A 22,002-nucleotide genomic window follows, 5' to 3' on the forward strand; every position below is an offset into this window, starting at 1 on the left:
AATGCTCATGTTGATCTGAGAAGCCAACTTATTGCTACTTTACAGGTGATGAGATAGCCCTCAAAAGAGCTTCAGTGCTCCCTTGAGCTTGAGAGTCAGAGACAAAAGACAAGATCAGACCCTTCCTCCTCCAAGTGCAGAATTCTCGCTGCTATACCACACTACCTCACTGGGCCAATATGTGGTATTTGCTTTTTATTTTAGTTCAGTATCATCTGAAAATTTGAGCATTCCCTCTTCTACATAATCTCTCAAAAAGTAATTTAAACTATTGAACAATGAAAATAAGTGTCTTCTTGTTCTCACACCAAAGCCCATGCGTCATTTTTGCTCATTCAACTATGAAACCAGGAGATGACAAAACCCTGCTCAGATTTTACCATCTGGGGTACAATCACATTACAAGAGGATGTCTCGAGTACATGACTGAAACTTCCTCATCCTGCTACCTTCCTAATTTAGTGGCAAGATTTAAAAAAAAAAAAAAAAAGGAAATTGGGTTATCTGACACAATCTATTTGTGGTAGACTTGCATTAACTTCTAAAGATCAGTGTAGTTATTAACTGTGTAGTTATCTGTTCCAAAACATCAACAACAACAGCAACAAAAAAGCCACACTGTTTTCTGACTTTAGTGTTCAGTCCTGTGACAATAAGCAACGTAATCCCCTTTACTAAAAGGGGAAGCCCTTTAGAACCTCCTAATCTATTGCCCGTTCCTAGGGCTATTTAGAAACACTCACATCCATCCCTCCTGTGGTATTTTAATGCTCCACGTGACAGCAAAACCACTTGCATCCTTCTTTTGAAGTGTGAAATTACATCAATTCCTATTTCTTGTACCTTTTCCTCTTTATTGCTTTTATGGAGGTACTTCAGAAAGTTCATGGGAAAATGTAATGAGAAAATTTATATTTTGGCATAAAAATTTAAATCCATGTGTAATTTTATCATAATATGCATATTCCACAAAATTCGCAAAGCCTCCTCAAATGTCACCCAGTATTTGACTATTCCTAACTTTCAAATTAAAGATTAAAAGTGCCTGGAAATCACAGGAACAAATGATCACCTATGAGGCAGGTGGAACCCTGATGTCTTCTCTTAGGACCAAAACTTTTGACCACAACCCTGCTAAACCAGGGGAACATGGGTGGTAGCTGATGGTTCACCACTATATTCCAAGTGCCAGTAGTGCAGTAAGAGCTCAAGAAGACATTGTTAGGAAGAACATCAAGATGATGACAATGAGAATATGTACACCCTTAAAAGAGTGGGCCCAAAGTTTTAAATTCATACTAAAACATCTATGACTGATATGAGAACCTTTCTAGAAAGCAGATCTGGTCGAAGGCTTTGGGAAGGTTTCCTGCAGACTTGTAATACAGGAGAGGAAAGCCACATAGAGGAAAAGGAAGAAGAAAGAAGGCTCGAGGGAAGGGCACTGGGAATGTGGACTAAGTACTGGCACTGGGGAGAAGGGCCCAAGGTTCAAGCCACCAGTGGTTCTCTATTCTCTATTTGCCATAGAATAAATCTCACCCCATAATGGAGTCCCATTTCCCAATGAATGTGACAGATAGAAGAATTCAAATCTCACATAGGTTCTGCAGGCATCAAGAGAGGTGAAGAATTTGAAAGCACATTATCCAGACAGGATCGTCTATACCCAAACCTGCTCAGGGTCGGTCTGAACAGAAGAGCAATGGAGTATAAGAATAGATTTCTGATGGATTGGGAGACGCATTCCTAACTGTAGGCTCTAAGGCTAACCTGAAGGGATTCTGACTTGCTCCAGTTCACTAAGTCAGCAGCCATTCAGTCATTTTCAGAGAGCCAGCTGTTCCTCCTAGCACCCCTAATCTGTTAATGACAAGCAGTACCTCAGGTCACTTGGGCCTCGAATCTGTGTCCTCAGTGTCAACGCTTGAAGCATATGGCTGCCACCCTGAGAGACCCTTCAACTACTCTGAACTTCAATATATTCATCTGTACAATGGGGATAATATCACCACCATCTGTTATAGCATCATGTGAGAATCAGCTGATTGATTTAAAAGCTTTTTGAAAACTATAAAATGCTATAGAAAAGGTGGTATTAATAATTGCAGTATGATAGGACTGAACCTGAATTACTGTGCTTGTCAAGTTGGTACACAGATAATTGAGTCTAAAAATACCATATTTAATAATTCCAAAAGATACTGATCAAAGGATTGTGACCACCACTTCAATAATTGTTCTACTTGGTATTTAGCTAAATATCTTGAATTTATGGAGTATGGAAGCTGAAAGAATTAAGAAAATCATTCCCACATTAAAGGTGCAAAAATATTTTTACATATATTATGAGGTAGTGGGAAGTAGGCTGATATTAAAGTTGCTTTGATTCTCTAATTAAATCGAGCTAATGGGTTCCTGCCCTGAGTCTGAGCACTGGGTTGAACAGTAACAAGCCTGGTTCCTGTGATCTTTAGAAGGAATGGCCAAGTGGTAGTGGAAACCATCCCATCATGGGGTGATTCATCCTGCATACTTTGGGTGAAACCTTCTTGTCAACAGGCAGGAGTAGGTTACAAGCACTGCAGTGGCTGATGTTAGAGCTTCTGAGGTTGTCAGACCCTACTAACCCCTCACATCCAGGGACCATAGCATTGTATCACTACCACAAGGTGCAGAGAATCAGCTTTTACAGATCACAGATCTCAACTGGGAACTAAGGGACAAACAAGAGCTAGGACTAAAACAATAGCAATTGGGGGCCTGCACCGTGACATAGAAGGCTAAGCTTCTGCGCCAGTTCGCGTCCCAGCTGCCCATTTCCATTCCAGTTCCTTGCTAATGCACCTGGAAAAGCAGTGGAAGATAGTTCAAGGCCTTGGGCCCCTGCACCCACATGGGAGACCTGGAGGAAGCTCCTGGCTTCAGATCAGTCCAGCTTTAGCTGATGTCGACATTTGGGGAGAGAACCAGCAGGTGGAAGACAATTTTCTCTGTCTCTCCTTCTCTCTGTCTATAACTGGCCCTCTAAAAATAAATAAATAAAATCTTAAAAAAACAGCAATTGAAGATGGATTGGGGACAGAATACAGAGATATAGAAGACATGCCTTTGTCCTTTTAAAGTTCACCAATGAGTTGGATGATAAATACTTTTTTTTTTTCACAAACAATAAGACAGTTTATAATCTAATTAGTGGTTCTGTGTAGTCTCCAGACATAATCAATTCCTTGATGCAGTTAAAGCTTCCATTTCTGACCCTGGTTAGCTCCCTCTCTACTTTTGCCCACTAATCCTTGACCATTTCACCTCCTTACACAAGGAATGGAGCTTTTCTTAAACCTGCATGTGCCCCTGGCCTTCCGTGTATGTTGCCTCTTCGGCCTGAAACTCCTTGTCTTTCCCCTGCACTCACTAAACTTCCACAGTGGAATCACTTTTCTCAGCCTACTTCCTATCACTCTGATTCCCCCAATTCCTCAAGTCTCCAAGCTTGATTCCTTTTTCATATCTTTACACATGCACATTCCTTGTCTCCCCCATTCTTAATGCTATTCATCTCCAGGTCTCCACCTAAGTGAACCTAGAGAGGCATTCCTTGATATGCCACCCACATCCAAATCAGGGATCCATTTAATTGTCTAGCACTGATCACAGCTGTTAAATATAATGTGTATTTGTATGAAATCCACAAAGATAAATACTTGAGACTGTAACTTTGACAGATTTCAAAAAGGAACTGTTCTGTTCTTCATTGCAGGTCTACCACATATTGGGTGCTCAATAAATATAAGGGTACTTCAAAGTGCTTGTGGAAAATTGTGCCAGGCATTTGGCATAGCAGTTAGGCTGTGTATTAGGATGCCAAATTAGAGTGTCTGGCTGCCAGCCCCAGCTCCATTCTCAAGTTCATCTTCCTACTAATGTGCATTCTGGATGGCATCAGATGATAGCTCAAGCACTTGGATCCTTGGCATCCAAGATCAAATTCCCAGCTCCTGGCTTTGGTCTGGCCCAGCTCCAGGTAGTTCAGTCATTTGGGGAGTGAACCAACACTTGGGAGATTAATTCTTTCTCTCTCTCTCTCTCTCTCTCATCTCTCAAATAAAATTAATAGCAGTGATAAAATGTTTGTGGAAAAACAGAATTTAAAAATAAGCTAATTTTGCTACAAAAATTTTGGGGCCCATGCATAGTTTTGTCTTAATATGAATTCCCCATGTGCTGTTTGAAGACCCTTCATGTGAATAGATTTTGTGAATTTTCTTTTGCACTAAAATAAAGGTATCTTTTAATTTTTGACAAAGATTTTGAAGTACCTTCGTTTGTTGAACAAATTTTCTCCTTAAAGTACTCAGAGCCGTTTGTACAATCTGTGAATATAATACTACTTCTGGGTAAGGCACTCACTTCCTTGCGTATTTATCCCCCTCTATGAATTTTAAGCTACTCAAGATTGGATGAAGTGACCCCCTGATCATCTGCCTGTGGCACCACTGATCCTATTACCTTGTATCTTAATTGACTTTAACCTGTTTGCCACCTTGTTGGTGGCAGGATAGACTCATCAGACCCATCCCCGGGGCCAAGCATTCTCTGTGGCACATAGTTTTTAAGTCAGTGAATGAACATGAAACAGAGTGCTTTCCTCATCATAACTGAAGGGGAACCACTGTGTCAGAATTCTTCCATGTGTCCCAGGAGAAAGGTTTGAAGGAGAGGTGAAGCTTGTGTTTAATATAAGAAAACAACTGTTTATCAGGGTTTTATGGAAAAGAATGGGCTGTCTCTGAAGGGACTAATATCCAGGACACCAGAAGGGTGCCAGAAACCAAAGCATTGGGTGTATAATGTTGTGTGGGGTTTTTAAGCATCAGAATTTAGAATGATATTACAAGGAAGAGGTAATTAATACAAGTGACAATCATTTATTGAGACAGGTGTCATGATCAGACATGTAATCTCCCACAAAATCTTATGTAGTGAGAGTAGCCTTATTACCATCCATTACAGAGATAAAGAAACTGAGGCACAAAGGGTCACCGTGGGACCAAAGTCACCAAATTGGGGAGGATGAGGTCAGGATTCAAGTGCACATCCAACAGACCCACGAGCCTGTGCTTTTAGCTATGAAGACCAACAAACTCCTACCCAACTTCAACATTCTGGGACCTCCAGTAATGAGATACCAAGAAAAAAATAAATAAGCCAGTCTGAAACATAACTAAAGAGCCGAGTCTTCACCTTCTCTTTTTCTTTTGTTCCCCTGTGTAATTCTTATGCTTGTAACTACAGAGCCTCACCCCAGTTTTCAAGTTTACTGTATCTCTGTGTGTATGTGTGCATAGATCTGACAGGGCTAGTTCATTTCAAGTAACCAAGTATGTCTTTGGACAGCTCTTGTCAAGATCCAATAGAAGAGCCAATTCCAAAAATATGTTCCTTTAGTCGTTTTTTAGGGTTCTCTGCTCTGCACGGATTGACAATGTGGTAACAAGAGACATTCTGGAGACTGGATTTAATGCAACCATATGCTAGACAGAATGAGAACCCATATTGCAGCAGACCAGCCGGTACATTTCCATGTTAACAGAAGCTTGATTGCAAATTACATTTAGTCTCAACAGCTCAGTTCACTGCACACAGATGCCATGGGGGACTGTAAAGTTAGTGAGATGTGGGGGAGTACGACTAACATTTAAAAAAATCTTTCAGCTGATAGAATGCCAAGGAGCATCAGCGCTGATGCTGAAAAGAAAATGCTGCTATATTTGTTTTGCCAGAAGACGAAAAATAATCATTGCCGCGAGTTGTTAGTCAAATTATGAATACGAGCTCAGCTGGTAATTGTCTGATAATACAAACAGTGATATTAGGCTTGTCAGATGCTGCACACGCTGCTTGACAGCTAACACATACGTGCTCTCTGAACAAGGAGTGGGTTCACTGCCTCCAAAAGTCAGGCAGATAGAAGTGTGGGTAATTGAGAACTTCCCTAGGGTCCTGCTTTCAGGTCCAGGGCTGGATCAGGATAAATTTCTCAAAGTGAGGTCAGTATCTCTCCCACTGCAGAGAAGGAGTTGTAGAATTGTGGGAAAGCACACTTTGAGTTTGAACTACAGATTCAACTCTTCCTTGCTATGCAATCCTGGGAAAGTCATTCAACCTCTCTGGGCATTGGTTTCTCCATTTGAAATCAGGGCTAATAATTCCTCCTCCTGGGGTTATTGTGAGTATAGTTCAGAACTTCGTGTGTAAATCATACAGTGCTCTACAACATTGGGTGCTGTAAGTTGTCTACTTGGTTGAGTTTCTTGCTGTTCCCATTTTAAAAGGTGAGCAGGAATGATTTCCTGACAATTTTCTCACCATTGTAGCAGATTTTTTCCTTATTTGGGTATAACACCTGTCAGTTAGAATTATGCATCTTCTTCTGAGAGTATGGCCACAGGGCACCTCTCATCTAGAGCCCTGCCTGACTCTTTTATCATGTTTTCCCCTTAAGGAAACTTGTACAAGACTTTCATCAAGTCCTATCATGTACTGTAAAATGCCCTGATTCCTCCACTCTCCACCCTCCTATTCCCCAGACTCCAAGCTGTGGTAGATACTGTTGTGCTCAACAATGCACATCTTCCCCCTTAGCCTTTCATTCTCAGGACCCTTTGTAGTTAAGTGTGCCATGTAGCTAGGTTCTGAACAGAATTGAAGAACTCTACTTCCAATCTCACCTTTTAAGCTTCCTGTGCTCACAGTCCTCATTCTCTTTCCCCATCCACAATCTTAATGACAAAGACTCTAGGAACTAAGGGGAGAAAAGAGGCACAAGATGGAAGGGACCTGGGCCTCTGCATGACTGCCTGTGCCATATCTTCTCTCCCCACTTTTCCAACCTGCACTGGGCTTGGAGGTGAGCAATAAATAAAATTCTACTCTCTTAAGCCATTGGAATTAATTGGTTGGGTTTTTAAAGTCGCTAACCACCTTAAAACTCAATCCACCCTAAACTGTACCTCATTAAACATAGTGCTTTGTTACCAAAGACATCTCACCAAGCACTTCCTGAACACAACTTTCACTTTCACAGCAAGCCTTTGCTTACATGCAGTGCTTTCCCTCTCTTTCTCATCTTCCTGACAACCTTAGCTATGTTGTTCTGCTGAGCAAACCCTAGCTCCAAGGCACCCACCCAGATGGATTGTCTCATTCTCCACTGTACTTCCACAAGACATGGAACTATAATGGAATCGTGGCTTACAACTATGTCTCCTCCTCTTGAGGCAGGACTCTTATTTTATTCAAGCTCTTAATGAATGTCTAAGAGAACTCACACTCTTCTTTCCCCTTGATGCTTGCCCATCAACTAAAAATTAGGTGTCCTGAGGCTACACCTTTCTACTTAAACAAGGAAGAGCATGGGGGCAAACATAAATACTCATTGGATTTAACTTTAGAGGATCTTCTATTACAGCTCAGGAGAAGAAATATCATATCTTCTTTTCTACCCGTTTTACAATCAAGATCTACACTTGCTATGTACAGAGATTTGAGGATGGGGAGGGTGCCTGCTTAAGAGAAGTGACATAAAGTGTTGTGGCTTGGAGGACATCCCTATTAAAGAGGCTGCTTCCCTCTTCTTGCCCATTCCCTCTTGGCACCCCACTGAGACCCTATCAATCATCCTCAAGAGGCAAGAGGCAAAGCTGCGCTTCGGGCTGTTTGCATTTGAGAACAGCGCAGCCAGTGAATAAGGGCTGAGGGCAGGACATAAATGTGGAGTTCTGTTCACAGCTGGAATTGGATGCTCACATCAAACACTGCTTTGTACAACTTAAGGATACCTGCTGGGTTCTAGATTTGAGAAAAAATATATTTTTTGATTTTATATTTCATTTTCAACTGGCAGTTGCTGTTATTAGTTGTTTTGGTTTGGGAGCTTCCCTACCCCAACACACACACACACACACACAATTTGGAGTTTTCAGAAGCTGGTTTATTTAGTTGCTTACTTAGTTTTCATATTTTTGGCCACTATATTTGCCACTTTGACATTCTCATTGGTATTGGCTTTTCTTTTTATTTTTTGTTAGTTAGCTCCTAGATGGTGCTCAGGGATTTGCCAATAGTTGAAAGGCAGGATGGTGGCAAAATTAGAGTTCTAGGTTGGGAATGGAAAGCTCATGTTTGATTCCTGGCTGTATACCACCTACATGAGTATGAGACAATTCATACTACCTTAGTCCTATATCTAAAAAGCAGGAAGAAAAAGATGAACTCTGGGGAATGTGCTGTGGCATAGTGGGCTAAGCCTCGTCCTGTGGAGCTAGAATCCCACATGGGTGCCAGTTTGTGTCCAGGCTGCTGTGGCCGGGGAAAGCAGTGGAAGATGGCCCAAGTGTTTGGGCTCCTGCACCAATGTAGGAGACCTAGAAGAAGTTCCTGGCTCCTGACTTCAGATCAGTTCTGGCTGTTGAGGCCCTCTGGGGAGTGAACTAGCAGATGGAAGATTTCTTTCTCTGCCTCTGCCTCTCTGTGTAACTTTACCTGCCAAATTAATAAATGAAACCTTAAAAAATATGAACTCAGTCTTCTGGACTGTCAGTTCTGTGAGGACAGGAATCACGTTCATTTTGGTCAAAATTTCATCCCTGTATTTATCCTACCATATGGTATATTGTAGGTCATCCATAAAGATTGTTGAATAACTGAATGGGTTTTTTTGTGGAGAATAAATAAGTTAATTAACATAGAAATACTATAAATCCTGGGGTGGTATACCCAGGGAGGCATAATGATTTCAGATGAGGAATACCTGGACTAAAGAATTGCTTAAACATTTTTGGATCCTGGAAGATACTTTGGCAAATATACATAACATCAATGGCATGGCGTGGCCCAGAGTTGTGATGCAAATGTGAGTTAAGGAAGAGAAATGAATATGTTGCCTTACTAGAGATGAAGAGGTGGGGGAAGGCAGCGGGGTGTTAGAGATGCCTGGAATGTTTCTAGGGAGGAAGAGTTACACATATGAGAGGAATCTTATGCTTTCTTAGTATAACAAAACAAGTTTTATTGACTGGCCAAGGGCATTGGAATCCAGAGTTGGAAAAGAATTTCCCCATGGAGTCACTATTTCCCAAGACGTTTTATATTTTTTCTACCAAATCTCACCAAATCTGAAAAATGACTTAACACAGAAATTGTCAAACTCGACCACCACAACTGACATCTGAGCCACTCAAGTCTGTCATAATTTAGATGAAAGACTTGGGGGAAATGATGTTTCCGAGGTAACTCAGCTACATGTGATGTTCACTGCAAGTCACATACCTGACACAGTTTTCCAAATCACAAATAGCTACAAACACAAAGAATGCAGGTGACTAGCAAGAATGATAAAAAAAAACAGCTATACAGAAACAACAAGGACAAAGTAAGACCACTTCCTGGGTCCCCTATGGCTCTCCATCCTCTGGTCCTTCTCAGTTCAAACACAGATGCTTCTGTGCCCTTGGATTATCTTTTTTTTTAAAGATTTATTTAGTTATTTGAAAGTCAGAGTTACACAGAGAGTGGAGAGACAGAGAGAGAGAGAGAGAGAGAGAGAGAGAGGTCGGTCTTCCATCTGATGGTTCACTCCCCAGTTGGCCGCAATGGCTGGAGCTGCGCCCAACCAAAGCCAGAAGCCAGGAGCTTCTTCCAAGTCTCCCACACAGGTACTTGGGCCCAAGGATGTGGGCCATCTTTTGTTGCTATCCCAGGCCATAGCTGAGAACTGGATCGGAAGAGGAGCGGCCAGCACTAGAGCCAGAGCCCATATGGGATGCTGGCGCTGCAGGCCAGGGTGTTAACCCACTGTGTCACAGTGCCGTCCCCCACCTTTATAATCTTAAACTAAATTTCATTTTTTTTTGTTCAGCTAACAGCATTGGTTTCCATTAACAGTAATCAGGATTCTTTATTTACCAAGACTACTAACAAGAAGCTTTTTGAAGGTTCATGTGTCCCCACAACTCCCAACACAAAACCCTAAACAGATGATACTGAAGCTTCAGGAAGCTTCCCTAATGTATCCTCTCCAGAAAGGCCTTCCTCTCCCAGAGGTTCTCTTCCATAAGGATCCTGCACAATATTCAATGTACTTGTTCCATCTTCCACTAAGTTTCCCATATCCCAGCATAGCTCCAGTTTCCCACCTAGGCCCAAGTAATAGAGGAGAAAGTGAAGAAACAGGAGTCCACTGTCCTAAAATTGTAAGCTTGTTTGTTGCATGAAGTGCATGATGCATCAACCCTAAATTTCCCAATCAGTGTTGAAGGAAGTGAAAGAAGACAGAGACAACATTCTAGACTCTGGCGACAGAGATGAGTAACATATAGTTCTCAACCTTTAAAGAACTTAAAAATTGCTGGGAGATAGATACAGATACAAAATTTGAATATACTTTAAATATTATAATAGACTCAAGTACACTGTCCTCTGAGAGCTCAGGGGTTATGCTGGGTCATGAGATCAAAGAGAGGAGACACTTGAATTGGGCCATGAAACACGCGTAGGATTTCCACAGATGGCGAGGATCAGGAAGAAGGGCATTCTAAGCTGAGACAATAACAAGTTCAGTGACAAAGAGGGTGGACAGATGTGACACAGGGAACTATAATTCATCAGGAAAGGCTAGATCAGTATTTCCCAAAAGATGCCCTAGGGGGAAGAGCAGTAGGAAGATCCCATGGTTGATAAATTTGGGAACTGCATCCTGCATTTCCATTTAGAAATTTAAAATGCAGATTTCCCTACTAAGGATCTGATAAATCAGTTAGGAAGCTCATAGACGCTCCAGAGAAGCTACCTATACAGTCTGAAGCAGGACAATGGAAGTGAGTACAGAAGAGAAGAGAGGTAGAGAGATGTCAGAGGGGGAAGGAACAGGACTCAGGAAATGCAGAAGAGGGTGGTTATGCAAGGAGCAATGACTAGCTTGTTGGACTAAATAGGTGCCAATGCAATCTGAGAAGAAAGGAGAAGTATTTGGGGAAGGCAACACAGGTTTTGCTTTAGTCAGACTGAATTTGAAGCTGACTGTGAGGCCACCATGTGAAGACATCAAGAGAAAATTGACAATAAAGATCTAGAATCCAAAAGTTATGCAGTTCATGAAGATGCTGTGCAGCCATTAAAACCACTATGGAAAGATCAAGCCCTGGGCAAGGAATTAGATTTTATGAGCCCCAAGGTCCTTTTCGGTTCAGCGCTCTTACGATTTTATGGTTACAGACACCCACACAAGAGAGTGTAGATGATCCAGAATCTGCTTGCTGACCATACCCAAGTGCATGACCTCTTCAACTGGTCATTGAAGTACTGACCACAAAGGCGAGCTCAGTATCTGCACACATCCCAATGAAAGGAAGTGGTTTAAAGGAATGCATTTAACCAGTACAACTTTGCAGTGACCCCAGTAAAGTGATTCCCTTTCTGTTGGTCTGATCTTACTCAGGAGAAACAATGAAAAAGTATATTCCAGAACAAACATGGGAAACTGAGCACATTCCTTGCAATGTACCTCACTTGAACCTATGCATATGCATAGCCTGGTAGAATGGGGAGAGCCCTGGATTGGGGGTCAGGTGGCTGAGCTTCTTCTGATAAGATCACTGTATCTCCTTGTGAAAATTACCTACCTTTTCTAGGTAGTGCTATTACATCTGTGCATTGCGCTTAAAATAATGACACCTACACTGCTTATTCCTAGTGGTCAATGAAACAAGTTTCTTTTGAGAAAGATAATGTTAGTAAAGGAGATTGCTTGTTCTACACATACACCCTTAAACAACTGGCAGCAGGGAGGCCCCCAAGATGCTGAATCACATAACATGCTTGTTTCACAGATGAACCATGGCCACAGAGGGCAGGTGACTTGCTAAAGATCAGACAGGCAGCAAGAGTGGAGCTCCCAGAGAGGCAGGAGTTCTTCTTCCCAGGCATCACTACCTTCTGAAGACCATGATCCGGGTCCTTGGCAAGAAAGAAAGAATAGGCTGGAAAGGAAGTATGGGTTGAGTAGCCATCCTGTGGCCATCAGAACCCCATGCAGCAACTAAAACCTTCAGTGTGACTAGTCTAACAAACACTATTCACCCCCACATCTCTATAAAGTGAGCAATCTCCATCTGTTTGTGTCATCTGGAGGTGGCACCGTCTTCATGGCCCCACACCCACCTCAGCCCACTGACTTTAATATACACTAAACCATTCTGTGATGGTGAACATTTTCATAGTTACGTCCTCACTGAATAGATTAGAAGCTAAGAAATGGTAACACTACAGTCTTCTCTCTACCTCCATGGGGAAGTTTCCAAGTGAGGGCCCATAATTAATTTCTTTCCTGTATTTTAACTGATCTTAGGTCTTGCTTTCCCCTGTGATACCTCGCTAGAGTTGGCCCTGCTGTCTTCTCCTCATGTCCCTGCTCCTTCCCTTCCTATCTCCACAGCATCCAGGATAATGCCCAGAACCCTCATCCTGGCGTTCAGTCCCTTCAGGATCTGGTCCCAACATAACATGCCAAGCTAAACCCGAACTAACTGCTAAGTCCTTAGTACACATAGGCCTTCCTCACACTAGACCCTCAATCTGGAAGACCATACATCAAGATCTACCTCTGTTAGCCTCATACCTGCATGAGCTCATTTTTTCCTGTTTTCAACACATATTTCAGTTCACAGTATCATGCATGTACTCCCCCCACTTCCCCGTGAGATGTTCCTTGCAATGATTATCTCTCCATCTCTCATAGAGCTCAGCTCAGTGCCTAGACAGCAAAACAACTGTATTATTTGCTGTAAAATGTATGCCCCATACTGGAGCTGAAGACCACCATACTGAAGAACCAAAAGCAAAAAGATAAAAGCATTTCCCTGCAGCTTCGAATCAGAATTAAGAAGCTGGTTCTTGACAGCCGCACTTGGGAAAATTGTTTTACCTGTTCTCCCTTTTGTCTGTTCCATTGCCTAAGTTGCTTTGAAGTCTGTAGCATGGCCAGTATCTCCAATCAGAGCAGTGTTTCCTTTCTAGACAGGAAGACTGCTGCTAAGAAGAGAGGCCACGCTTGTTTTTGTGGTCTGACTGCAAGGGTGACTCACCCAGTCAAGCCAGAGGCTGTTTTGATCTTTCGCTGTTGGAGCATATTTACAGTTATAATTCTTTCTTTCTTTCTCTCTCTCTCTCTCTCGCTCTCTCTCTCTCTCTCTCTCTCTCTCCTTTCACAGCCCCTGTGACTGACTTAGCGGAAGAGTTGCACATATTTGACAAATGGAACCTGTATAAGAGATAGAGCACACACAAATGAACACAATTTCAGCTAAAACCCACGAATGAATGCTTGTGTTTATGTCTCTGATGATAGGGTTCTGGTTATGACTTGGCGTTTTCCTCCTTGATTGAATATTCCCCTGGGCCTGCCAGTCTCTGCTCCTGTTATTTAATGAGGACATTGGAGCACAACCTCAAGATGTCTGCAAAAATGACCTTTTCTTTGGGCTCACTCCAAATACAAGGAAAAGTAGAGCCCAAGTAAGACAGGGTGGTTCTGGAATACAGCTTTGGGATTTGCTCATTCTCCAGGAGCCTCAAAGCATGGAATTATACACTATCAGAGCCAGAGCCAGTCGTGGGGGTGATCCTATTAAAAGTTTGCATTTTGTAGAAAGATAAACTGAGGCCTAAAGCAGAAGGCAAGATGCCTAGTTACATGGCTCAGTCACAACAAACCTTAAGCAGTGTTCTTTTGAATACTTGAGATGGAAATTCACAACTGGCTAGAGGTTTTCTTTAAGGAAAGGAGAACCTTCTTTTAGTTTCTCCCGTGTTTCACTGGAGAAACTAAATATCATCTTACTTCATAAGATGAGACAAGGAAATAGGCAAAGGAGACGGCCTCGGCTTATTACCTCAGTACCACTCTGTCAGCTTGGAGAGCCAACACAGGATAAATGTTGGCAATAAAGGGTCTCCACAAGTGGGCATTATTACAGTTTTTAAATGAGAAAATATAGTCTAAAAAACTTAGTAATACAAAGTTCTATTCTTCTTGTGAGAAGCATTACTGTAACGTTATAGAACTCTAGCTATAGGTCTTGTTTACTTAAACATGGAGCGCTCTTCTCCCATTTTGAAAGAGAATAGTTATCCTAAATGAGAGACTTTAAAGATTATTTTTGGCAATACATTTTGCAAACACTCATTGAGGACCATTTTTTTAAACTTTTATTTAGTAAATATAAATTTTCAAGGTACAGTTTTTGGATTACAGTGGCTTCCCCCCCACCCATAACCTCCCTCCCACCCACAACCCTCCCATCTCCTGCTCCCCCTCCCATTCCATTCACATCAAGATTCATTTTCAAATATTTTTATATACAGAAAATCAATTTAGTATATATTAAGTAAAGATTTCAACAGTTTGCACCCACACACAGAAACACGAAGTGAAAAATACTGTTTGAGTACTAGTTATAGCATTAATTCATGTTGTACAACACATGAAGGACAGAGATCCTACATGGGGAGTAAGTGCACAGTGACTCCTGTTGTTGATTTAACAATTTGATACTCTTGTTTATGGTGTCAGTAATCACCCTAGGCTCTTCTCATGAGTTGCCAAGGCTATTGAGGCCTTTTGAGTTCGCTGACTCTGATCTTATTTAGACAAAGTCATAGTCAAAGTGAAAGTTCTCTCCTCCCTTCAGAGAAAGGTACCTCCATCTTTGATGGCCCATTCTTTCTGCTGCGATCTCACTCACACAGATCTTTCATTTAGGTTTTTTTTTTTTTTTCCCCCCCGAGTGTCTTGGCTTTCCATGCCTGAAATACTCTCATGGGCTTTTTAGCCAGATCCGAATGCCTTAAGGGCTGATTCTGAGGCCAGAGTGCTATTTAGGACATCTGCCATTCTATGAGTCTGCTGTGTATCCCGCTTCCCATGTTGGATCTTTCTCTCTTTTTTCATTCTATCATTTAGTGTTAGCAGACACTAGTCCTGTTTATGTGATTCCTTTGACTCTTAATCCTATCATTATGTTCAACTTTTAAAAGAAGAATTTATCTTAACATGAAAAAGAAGAAAAGAATTTATCCTATTTAATGTAGGTATTTGATATATGAATATAAAGGAAAGGATTTAATATATATATTTAGTTAGATAAAATCATATGATTTTGCCTTTTTTTGAAATTTTTTTACACATCATAAAATAGTGTGTGGATATGTTATAACATTTTATATATATGCATATATGTCATTCTAATATTTCAACATTAGAATGCATTATATTTAAGTATTATATTTTCAATATATATGAAGTTACTTTAAGAAGTATATGGGAAAATGGAACTGAAACATAAGTTAGTTTTCATTCAAAATTTTTCTGATGCTGTTAGCAAAAAATTTCCTGAATATCAAAGATTAAAGCTCAACTGAAATACATATATATACCTCAGAATCAGAAAATTTGGGCCTAAGATTGAGATTCAACACTGTTAGCAAAAAATGATCCATGGCCGGCACTGTGGCACACTAGGTTAATCCTCTGCCCATGGCACCGATATCCATATGGTCAGGGTTCTAGTCCCGACTGCTCCTCTTCCAATCTAGCTCTCTGCTGTTGTCTGGGAAAGCAGTGGAGGATGGCTCAAGTGCTTGGGCCCCTACACTATTGTGGGAGACCTGGAGGAGGCTCCTGGCTCTTGGCTTCAGATAGGCTTGGCTTCTGCCATTGCAGCCATTTGGGGAGTGAACAAGTGGATGGAAGACCTTTCTCTCTGTCCCTCCCTCTAACTGTCTGTAACTCTACCTCTCAAATAAATAAAATAACAAATAAAAAAAAGATACATGACCCTGATCTCCATTTCCTCATCTCTAGAGTATAGGATTTTCCCTACATCTGGAACCTATCTGCACCTCTACCTTAGGTTAATATGTGCAGTTGAGCAAGAACATACATGAAAGCCTGTTAGAACTGGAGTTAGCCCTTCTGTTGGAAGGATTTCTCCTTATGGTGTTAGTGTAATGGAGATTGTCACTCTTTACAATAGCATGCCTCATAATAGAATCTCTGCCTCAACATATAAATGATTCCTTGATAATAGACCCTTTGCCTATAGAAGGAGAATTCTCAATTGCCAGTGCTGGCATCCCACTACACTCTACTCCAGGGGACTACTGATGATATTCTCATGAATGCTATTTTGTTATATTGATTAGATTACTAGTTAAATTAATAGCCTATGGGACCAATGTTGTCATGCAGTGGTTAAGCCACCACTTGCAATGCTGGCATACCATATTGGAGTGTTTCTGTTGTCTTCATAGTTCTGCATAGATTGCCTATATGGATGTATTTGGCCAATATTAGTGAAACAAATTATTTCCAGTCCCTTTCTACTGTGCAACTGAAACCATCCTTCCTTTACAATAGCTGGAACTCTCACTTTGTCTTTCATTTGTGCTTTAGAAAAAGGAACAATACACTCAGAATTTAACAAACTGAACAGTTATAAAAGTGGTAAAGCACCAACTCTTTCCCACAGAGGAATTCCAGGTACTAAATGCAGAGGAAATGATGAAAATAGAAAGGGGTTGTTGGGAAACTAAAATAACAAATAAAGCAAGAAATATTTACCATGAGATGCTAAAATCAGTGAAAGTTTAAGTACAAACAGAATATTGCTATCATGTCAAAGTATCCCTTTTCAAAATATTTACTAATAACAGAGAAAATAGATAGTGAATTTACAGTGAAGAAACCCAGCAGATGCCATCTTATCTAAGAGATCAAGGTTAATGTCACCAATAATATGTATCAACATGATATACCTGACATCATGTCCTGAGAAGGACACATCCCCTCTCGGCTATCCTCCCCCATACCTTCATGGAAAACCATGAAAAACTGAGGGGCATTCTACAAAATAACTCATCAGTTTTCTTCAAAAATGTCATGATCATAAAAGACTAGGAAAAACTATGAGAAGTTGTTCCAGATGGCAGAAGACCTGACAACTAAAAGTAATGTGAGACTCTGAAGTGGATCCTAGCAATGAAAAGGGGGCATATGTGGAAAAATTGGTGAACTGTGAATAAAGTCTGTACTCTAATGAGTAGTATACTATATCAAGGTTAATGTCTTAGCTTTTATCCTTGTTCTTTGGTTTTATATCACAATTAGGAAAGGTTTATAAAGGGTATACAGAGACTCTAAAAGGTTTTATAAATTTTACTTTTTTTTCAAAATAAGAAATGTAAATATAATTGAGCTTAAGAGCCACACTGCTATTAGTGGCATGACCTCAGGAAAGTCAACGTAAGCTCTCTAAACCTTGCCTTTCATCATCTCTAAAATTAGAAAATTGGAACTGACCTTTTGTTGATATGAGATCAAATTGAGATAAGGAACATGAGGATTCTGAAAATGAGAAACTCTTTTAAAACATATTTTTGTTATGATTAACCCCCTTGATCTTTATTGTCCAATTCACCTAGGGTTACTATATAATATTTGTTTATCTGATATTTAAACTGAACTAGGTCTCTTGTATTTTTATTTTCAAGATCTGGCAAGCCTGTGTCCACCAAACTTCCAATACTTTGTGCCTTGCTCTCTCTTCCATCCCTCCTTCAGCCTCTCCTCACACAACGTTGGCAGTTTTGGCACAATGATTCCATCCAAGCACCATGACAGCCCATGCTCCAGGAAGAGAGGCAGAGAGGTTAGTCAGCCATGAGATTCCAGCAAAGTGAGTTCATGGAGAGTGCATGACTCAAAGGAATTTTCTCATTGTGCAGTTGTGTAAAAACCTACTCTATTTTTTTTTTTTTTGACAGGCAGAGTGGACAGTGAGAGAGAGAGACAGAGAGAAAGGTCTTCCTTTTGCCATTGGTTCACCCTCCAATGGCCGCCGCGGTAGGCGCGCTGTGGCTGGTGCACTGCACTGATCCAATGGCAGGAGCCAGGTGCTTCTCCTGGTCTCCCATGGGGTGCAGGGCCCAAGGACTTGGGCCATCCTCCACTGCACTCCCTGGCCACAGCAGAGAGCTGGCCTGGAAGAGGGGCAACCGGGACAGAATCGGTGCCCTGACCAGGACTAGAACCCGGTGTGCCGGCGCTGCAAGGCGGAGGATTAGCCTAGTGAGCCGCAGCGCCAGCCAAAAACCTACTCGATTTTTAAAGGGTATTTGTAGTACCTACCCTTTAGAATAGCCAATGATAGAAGTGCTCTGCAGAATTTTAAGCTGCAAGGAAAGAACCACCACCAACCCATAAGAAGATCCTTAGGAGACCAAGCATCAACCCATGTCTTGAGACCCGTGATGTGGTTTGGAGAAGGAGATGATAAAAAAGAGGGAAGATTTGAGCAAAACACTTTCATACAACCAGCTAAACCTAGAGGGAATTATATGTAGCCTCACTTTCCTGTTAAGAAACTGAGGCTGAGAGAGGGTGATGAGTTAGACTTCCTCTGCCTCATTAGGAAATGAGAGTCTTTTTATTCTTGGCTATCATTGCAAATCTTTCTTTCTCTTCCATAGCATCTGGTCATCAAAGTTCCACTCAAAGACCACCTTGTTTTTGTTTTTCCCTCAATTCTCTAAACCACTTATGGTTTTCTTTCCTCTGAATCACCACATTATTTTAAAAAGACTTAAGATTTTCACCTGAGGTTCTAACCACTGGTATCCATATATTTCCTCCTTTTTTGGCCTTAAGGCTAAAGATAGTCCTGTGTCTACGTCAAGATTTCCTACAACACTTCCAAAGGAAATGTGATGAGAAAGAAGAAGAGATCTCCAAGTCCTGGTTCAAACTGACCACTTACTTGACACATTGCCAATAGCACATATTGTTGCAGGTGCATTTGTAACTCTGTTGGTAGATTCCATTTTTCAGGTATGCCATGACCCAGATGATCTCTGAGATCCTTCTTTTGCTGACATTCTGCCCTCTGGAGCCCTGGATCCTGAGGAAGTCCGTGTGTGGGTTATGGCCTTGTGGTGCTACTGAAAACAACTTCTCGTTGTTTTCCCATTTGGTTGAAACTCCCATATTCCCTTCTCTGCATCACAGAAATGGATCACAAATATTATCAAAGATATTCCTTAGAGGATGTTCCAAACTCTGAGGATTCCAGCGCAGCAATGAGCTTCCTGTGAATCAACAGCATCAACAGCATGAAACCTCTGGAAATTTTCAGAAATATTTTGCTTTCAACAGAGGATGCAGTCTTAGACTAACTCACAGAGGTCACAGGCTTAAAAAAATACCTGTTGTTTTACATCATATTCCTACTGGATTTAAGTCTGGAAATTGGATTCAAACCCCAGAATACCCCTTTACCATAGAATAACACATTCTATCTGTGCTTCTGCTTACCTATTATTTTACAATGGAAGCCACATAAATAATACTTCCTTCTTCCCTCACAGGGTTTGTAGGAATGAAATAAGACAATAACTAACAAGGACTTCTACAATGCATACAACAGGTACCAACATTAAAACCTTCACATGTAGCATTCAATCCTTCTTATGTCCCTGTAAATTTGCTACTGCGGATCCTATTTGAAAGATGAGGAAATCTAAGTTCAGCAAGTTTAAGCAAATTATACAAGGTTACAGAGCTAGCAATCTTCAGAAATAGGATATTACTGTCCCCAAACCGACGCTCTTAACCACATGTCTCTCCATTTCCATAAGAAAATTCAGGAAGTATCATGCAGGAGTGACCATTTGGCATAGTGGTTAAGATGATGTTTTAGGGCAATAACATCCCATATCTGAGTACCTGGGTTGGAGTCTCAGCTCCACTGCGGATTCCAGCGTCCTGATAATATACACCCTAGAAGGCAGCAGGTGATGGCTCATGCAGTTGAGGACCTACCACTGATGTAAGAGACCCGGACTGAATTCTGCCCACCTGGCTTCTGCGTGGTCCAGCCTGGGCTTTGTGGGCATTTGGAGAGCTAACCAGCAGATGGAAGACTCCCTCTCCCTCTCCCTCTCCCTCTCCCTCTCCCTCTCTCTCCTTCCAAGTAAATTAAAATTTTAAAAGTATTTTAAAAATCAACTTTAAGAAAAAAGAAAGCATCATGCACATGATGCAATTCTCATTTAATCTGCACAGCACACCAGGAAATGATAAGGCAGGTATTTTAATCTCCCTACTTTATAAATTGTCAGTGGTCAGTCTTAGCTTTGTCTAGCTAATAAGTGGTAAAACTAGAATTCAAGCTTGTTTTCTTCTATGATCAGATTCCTTTGACTAAAGAAAGAAGCATAGCCTTCAAGTTCTGTCTGAAAGCAGAAAGGTATTTTTTTTATACTAGAAGAAGGTCATGCCACCTTACAAGTGTGTAGCTCTACCCTCCATGTGTCTGCTGAGTCAAATTGATTTATTTTATCTGGAACAAGGAGTTTTCCCAGTGTCAGCACCTCATAGCTCCAAATGGACTTTCCTCTGTCTCATGCATCATCCCCCAAACCAAAATTGCCAGCAAAGTCCTGCTTCCAGAATTTTTATTATCTATAATGATGCTGTGAATGAGGGGAAAGAACCCAGTTCACTTCGAAGCATCAGTAGTGCTTATGGTGCTGGCAGGGGGAAAGCTACCTTTCACTTTGTCAGGAAAGTTTATGTGATATGAGACAATAAAGATGGAATGTCATCAGTGTGATGTTCTCATGGAAGCATACTTCTCATCACTTAAAAATAAAACAAAATAGACCAAGGGGGAAAACCCTGAAGCTCCATTTTGAGTAGGTAATGGAACCTCACAATGAAGAAAAAAAAGTCTGACATGAAAAACTCTGCAAAGAAGAAAATAGTCTTTTCTGAGATCTGAGGCCCTGAAGCTGCCAGATTCCTAAGGTGGGCTGGAAGGTACCAGTTCATTTGGGCCTTGTAATTAAGACATAACTAGAAAGACCAGAGAAGGGTCAGTAGGGGAGATTTGTCTACATGGGAGCCACTCCTTTTTTTTTTTTTTTTTTTTTTTTTTGGCTAATTCCCCATCTCTGTGGATCTCAGAGGAGAAGGTGAAGAGGACTTAACCGACTATAAACAAAAACCGCTAGAATATCACATGGGCTGACAGGCCCAGGGCTCAGTGAATAATAAGCAGCTGCATTAGAGTGCCATTTTATAGTTCATTGTGTTATTTTAATTAAATCACTTCTTTTGATCTGCAACAACAGTAAGGGAGGTCAGCTGGGATTAAGAGCCCCATTTTATACCTGAGACAACTGAGACCAAGGGGGGAAAAAGAGCTTGCCCAAGGTTCCTCAGCTGGTTTGTTGCAGAATGAAGATTTGAACAACATCTCTGACCCTACAGTACAGAGTTTCCTCCATTATGCCAGGTGATCATCACAAAGTAAATGTTTAAAACTGTACCAAAACCATATTGTTTGAATATAAGCAGACTTCTTTATGTATTTGTCTAGAAATGAATTCAATGAAAAAAATCAATCATTTTCATCTGAGACTAGAAAACAAGAAATATAAGCAATGCGGTTGATGCTATGGCATATGGGCTAATCTTCCACCTGTGGTGCCAGCATCCCACAGGGCGCTGGTTATAGTCCCAGCTGCTCCTTTTCCTATCCAGCTCCCTGCTAATGCACCTGGGAAAGCAGTGGATGATGGCTCAAGTGCTTGGGCCCCTGCACCCAACTGGGAGTCCTGGAAAAAATATCCTGGCTCCTGGCTTCAGATTGGCCTGGCTCCAGCCATTGCAGCCATTTGGGGAGTGAACTAGCAGATGGAAGACCTCTCTGTCTCTCTCTCCCTTTCTCTCTCTCTCTCTCTCTCTCTAACCCTGCCTCTCAACTAAATTTTAAAAATCTTTTTAAAAAAAGGAAGTATAAGCTAACATTTAGAATAAATGTTGACCTAAATTATCACTTACTAAACTGAAAGTAGACAAGGTTAAAGGGAATTTCTTGGAATCTC

General features: G+C 41.2%; 1 protein-coding gene across 4 annotated transcripts in view; it reads right to left on the minus strand.

Moving 5' to 3' along the window:
- Positions 1-18,928, minus strand: part of TPRG1 (tumor protein p63 regulated 1) — a 410,917-nt gene extending 391,989 nt beyond the window's left edge. For 3 of the 4 annotated variants that reach the window (XR_009864483.1, XM_062177527.1, XM_062177510.1), the window contains exon 1: positions 12,983-13,088. Coding sequence is in view for 3 of the 4 variants with exons in the window: in XM_062177527.1 (XP_062033511.1) it covers positions 12,983-13,036 (54 nt within the window). In the remaining variant the exon portion in view is untranslated. Of the gene's footprint in view, positions 1-12,982; positions 13,089-18,872 lie in introns of those variants that run through there. The other variant, XM_062177516.1, reaches the window with a different exon arrangement.
- Between the last annotated feature and the right edge of the window lie 3,074 nt (positions 18,929-22,002).

This window comes from Lepus europaeus, chromosome 2, assembly GCF_033115175.1.
Source record: "Lepus europaeus isolate LE1 chromosome 2, mLepTim1.pri, whole genome shotgun sequence".
In the NCBI taxonomy this organism is placed as follows: Eukaryota; Metazoa; Chordata; class Mammalia; order Lagomorpha; family Leporidae; genus Lepus; species Lepus europaeus.